Consider the following 5,569-nt stretch of genomic DNA (forward strand, 5'->3'; position numbering starts at 1 on the left):
GATAAGAATTCTGAGTATCTCTCCTTGTAATATAGGCAGGATACTAGTTCTGAGTGTCTTTCCCAGTAATATAGGCTGGATGCGAGTTCTGAGCATATCTCCCAGTAATATTGGCTGGATATGATTTAGAAGTGTCTCTCCTTGTAATATAGGCTTGATATTAAGTACTGTTGTCTTCACCAGCTCATGTATCAACACATGTATCCTGCATTTTCTCTTTATGTGCTTAACTCCTTTTCCATAACTGTTTTTTTTATCCTTCTTTAGATACTTCCCCCACATCTATGCTATGGAAATTTGTATAGACCCACCAAAAAATCAGTGCCAAAGTGGTACACAGATTTTAATACCACGGTGTTAATATTTGAGCACAGTATGGCAGTATTTAGGCACTATAATAGTGATTATTAGAGTGTAACTTGATGACTGGTGTAATACAAATATCTTTTTCACAGTTTCTGTAGATGGTCGGTAGGACAGGTGTCTTGTGCTACTTGACCTCTGGTGGATGGTGCTTCAGGTTGGTCACTGCCAGCATGCTGATGGCCGCTCACAACAGTGGGTGACTTCCAATAAGTTGAGCAGAATCCATGGGGACGGGGGTCATCTCTTCTCCCGACTCCACCTACCCTACTCCTTTGCCCTCAGTGCTTCCCTGGCACATGCTGTGGCAACTTCCTCATCAGAACATGGCCAGTGTGATATAACTGGAACTTCTCTGCAAACACCTCCCGACACACTACTTGTCACACCTCCTAGTACACGTCCTGGCACACCTCCTGGCACACTACCTCTCACACCTCCTGGCACACCTCCTGGCACACTACCTCTCACACCTCCTGGCACACCTCCTGGCACACTACCTCTCACACCTCCTGGCACACTACCTCTCACACCTCCTGGCACACTACCTCTCACACTACCTGTCACACCTCCTGGCACACTACCTCTCACACTACCTGTCACACCTCCTGGCACACTACCTCTCACACCTCCTGGCACACTACCTCTCACACCTCCTGGCACACTACCTCTCACACTACCTGTCACACCTCCTGGCACACTACGTCTCACACCTCCTGGCACACCTCCTGGCACACTACCTCTCACACTACCTGTCACACCTCCCGGCACACCTCCTGGCACACTACCTGTCACACATCCTGGCACACCTCCTGGCACGCTACCTGTCACACCTCCCGACACACCTCCCGGCACACCTCCCGGCACACTACCTGTCACACCTCCTGGCACACCTCCTGGCACGCTACCTGTCACACCTCCCGACACACCTCCCGGCACACCTCCCGGCACACTACCTGTCACACCTCCTGGCACACCTCCTGGCACGCTACCTGTCACACCTCCCAACACACCTCCCGGCACACCTCTTGGCACACTACCTGTCACACCTCCCGGCACACCTCCTGGCACACTACCTGTCACACCTCCCGGCACACCTCCTGGCACACTACCTGTCACACCTCCCGGCACACCTCCTGGCACACTACCTGTCACACCTCCTGGCACACTACCTGGCACACTACCTGTCACACCTCCTGGCACACTACCTGGCACACTACCTGTCACACCTCCTGGCACACCTCCTGGCATGCTACCTGTCACACCTCCTTGCACACTACCTGTCACACTACCTGTCACACCTCCTGGCACACTACCTCTCACACTACCTGTCACACCTCCTGGCACACTACCTGTCACACCTCCTGGCATGCTACCTGTCACACCTCCTAGTACACGTCCTGGCACACCTCCTGGCACACTACCTGTCACACATCCTGGCACACCTCCCGGCACACTACCTGTCACACCTCCTGGCACACTACCTGTCACACCTCCTGGCACACCTCCTGGCACGCTACCTGTCACACCTCCCGACACACCTCCCGGCACACCTCCCGGCACACCTCCTGGCACACTACCTGTCACACCTCCTGGCACGCTACCTGTCACACCTCCCAACACACCTCCCGGCACACCTCCTGGCACACTACCTGTCACACCTCCTGGCACACTACCTGTCACACCTCCTGGCACACTACCTGGCACACCTCCCGGCACACTACTTGTCACACTACCTGTCACACCTCCTGGCACACCTCCTGGCACACTAGCTGTCACACCTCCCAACACACCTCCCGGCACACCTCCTGGCAGACTACCTGTCACACCTCCTGGCACACTACCTGTCACACCTCCTGGCACACCTCCTGGCACGCTACCTGTCACACCTCCTAGTACACGTCCTGGCACACCTCCTGGCACACCTCCTGGCACACCTTCTGGCACGCTACCTGTCACACCTCCCAACACACCTCCCGGCACACCTCCTGGCAGACTACCTGTCACACCTCCTGGCACACTACCTGTCACACCTCCTGGCACACCTCCTGGCACGCTACCTGTCACACCTCCTAGTACACGTCCTGGCACACCTCCTGGCACACCTCCTGGCACACCTCCTGGCACGCTACCTGTCACACCTCCCAACACACCTCCCGGCACACCTCCTGGCAGACTACCTGTCACACCTCCTGGCACACTACCTGTCACACCTCCTGGCACACCTCCTGGCACGCTACCTGTCACACCTCCTAGTACACGTCCTGGCACACCTCCTGGCACACTACCTGTCACACCTCCTGGCACACTACCTCTCACACTACCTGTCACACCTCCTGGCACACTACCTGTCACACCTCCTGGCACACTACCTGTCACACCTCCTGGCACACTACCTCTCACACTACCTGTCACACCTCCTGGCACACTACCTGTCACACCTCCTGGCACACTACCTGTCACACATCCTGGCACACCTCCCGGCACACTACCTGTCACACTACCTGTCACACCTCCTGGCACACTACCTGTCACACCTCCTGGCACACTACCTGTCACACTACCTGTCACGCCTCCCGGCACACCTCCTGGCACACTACCTGTCACACCTCCCAGCACACTACCTGTCACACTACCTGTCACACCTCCTGGCACACTACCTGTCACACCTCCTGGCACACTACCTGTCACACATCCTGGCACACCTCCCGGCACACCACCTGTCACACCTCCTGGCACACCACCTGGCACGCTACCTGTCACACCTCCCGACACACCTCCCGGCACACTACCTGTCACACCTCCCGGCACACTACTTGTCACACCTCCTGGCACACCTCCTGGCACGCTACCTGTCACACCTCCCAACACACCTCCCGGCACACTACCTGTCACACCTCCTGGCACACCTCCTGGCACGCTACCTGTCACACCTCCCGACACACCTCCCGGCACACCTCCTGGCACACTACCTGTCACACCTCCCGGCACACTACCTGTCACACCTCCTGGCACACCTCCTGGCACACTACCTGTCACACCTCCCGGCACACCTCCTGGCACACTACCTGTCACACCTCCTGGCACACCTCCTGGCACACTACCTGTCACACCTCCTAGTACACGTCCTGGCACACCTCCTGGCACACCTCCCGGCACACCTCCTGGCAGACTACCTGTCACACCTCCTGGCACACCTCCTGGCACGCTACCTGTCACACCTCCTGGCACACCTCCTGGCACGCTACCTGTCACACCTCCTAGTACACGTCCTGGCACACCTCCTGGCACACCTCCCGGCACACCTCCTGGCAGACTACCTGTCACACCTCCTGGCACACTACCTGTCACACCTCCTGGCACGCTACCTGTCACACCTCCTAGTACACGTCCTGGCACACCTCCTGGCACACTACCTCTCACACTACCTGTCACACCTCCTGGCACACTACCTGTCACACCTCCTGGCACACCTCCTGGCACACTACCTGTCACACCTCCTGGCACACCTCCTGGCACGCTACCTGTCACACCTCCTGGCACACCTCCTGGCACGCTACCTGTCACACCTCCTAGTACACGTCCTGGCACACCTCCTGGCACACCTCCCGGCACACCTCCTGGCAGACTACCTGTCACACCTCCTGGCACACTATCTGTCACACCTCCTGGCACGCTACCTGTCACACCTCCTAGTACACGTCCTGGCACACCTCCTGGCACACTACCTGTCACACCTCCTGGCACACTACCTCTCACACTACCTGTCACACCTCCTGGCACACTACCTGTCACACCTCCTGGCACACCTCCTGGCACACTACCTGTCACACCTCCCGGCACACTACCTGTCACACCTCCTGGCACACTACCTGTCACACATCCTGGCACGCTACCTGTCACACCTCCCGACACACCTCCCGGCACACCTCCTGGCACACTACCTGTCACACCTCCCGGCACACCTCCTGGCACACTACCTGCCACACCTCCTGTCACACTACCTGTCACACCTCCCGGCACACCTCCCGGCACACCTCCTGGCACACTACCTGTCACACCTCCCGGCACACCTCCTGGCACACTACCTGCCACACCTCCTGTCACACTACCTGTCACACCTCCTGGAACACTACCTGTCACACTACCTGTCACACCTCCTGGCACACTACCTGTCACACTACCTGTCACACCTCCTGGCACACCTCCTGGCACGCTACCTGTCACACCTCCTAGTACACGTCCTGGCACACCTCCTGGCACACCTCCTGGCACGCTACCTGTCACACCTCCCAACACACCTCCCGGCACACCTCCTGGCAGACTACCTGTCACACCTCCTGGCACACTACCTGTCACACCTCCTGGCACACCTCCTGGCACGCTACCTGTCACACCTCCTAGTACACGTCCTGGCACACCTCCTGGCACACTACCTGTCACACCTCCTGGCACACCTCCTGGCACGCTACCTGTCACACCTCCTAGTACACGTCCTGGCACACCTCCTGGCACACTACCTGTCACACCTCCTGGCACACCTCCTGGCACACCACCTGTCACACATCCTGGCACACCTCCTGACACACTACCTGTCACACCTCCCGGCACACTACCTGTCACACCTCCCGGCACACTACCTGTCACACCTCCTGGCACACTACCTGTCACACCTCCTGGCACACTACCTGTTACACCTCCTGGCACACCTCCCGGCACACCTTCTGGCACGCTACCTGTCACACCTCCCAACACACCTCCCGGCACACCTCCTGGCACACCTCCTGGCACACTACCTGTCACACCTCCTGGCACACTACCTGTCACACCTCCCGGCACACCTCCTGGCACACTACCTGTCACACCTCCTGGCACACCTCCTGGCACACTACCTGTCACACCTCCCGGCACACCTTCTAGTACACCTCCTGTAACACCTCCTGGCATGCTACCTGCCACACCTCCTAGTACACCTCCTGTAACACCTCCTGGCACGCTACCTGCCACACCTCCCAGAACACCTTTGCAAAAATCTTTTGGAACACATCTCTGCTCTGTCAGTTAATAATAATTGTATTTATATAGCGCCAACATATTCCGCAGCTCTCCTTCTTTACCTTACCCAGCCACCGCACATTCTGCTGTAGATTATATGAGCATTTTAGGACACTGTTATGTATGAAAGCAAAAAAAAAATCCAATATAT

At 57.5% G+C, this 5,569-nt stretch overlaps 1 protein-coding gene across 1 annotated transcript; it reads left to right on the forward strand.

The window, feature by feature from the left end:
* Positions 1 to 508: 508 nt before the first annotated feature.
* On the forward strand, positions 509 to 5,428 carry LOC138652184 (mucin-2-like). Its single transcript, XM_069742952.1, has one exon. The coding sequence runs from the start codon at positions 509 to 511 to the stop codon at positions 5,426 to 5,428; it is 4,920 nt and encodes a 1,639-aa protein (XP_069599053.1).
* The last annotated feature ends 141 nt before the right edge of the window (positions 5,429 to 5,569 follow it).

This window comes from Ranitomeya imitator, chromosome 10 (assembly GCF_032444005.1).
Source record: "Ranitomeya imitator isolate aRanImi1 chromosome 10, aRanImi1.pri, whole genome shotgun sequence".
Lineage (NCBI taxonomy): Eukaryota > Metazoa > Chordata > Amphibia > Anura > Dendrobatidae > Ranitomeya > Ranitomeya imitator.

Excerpts from the sequence above, each read along its gene's own strand:
- LOC138652184 (XM_069742952.1), top strand. The coding sequence starts at position 509 with ATGGTGCTTCAGGTTGGTCACTGCCAGCATGCTGATGGCCGCTCACAA.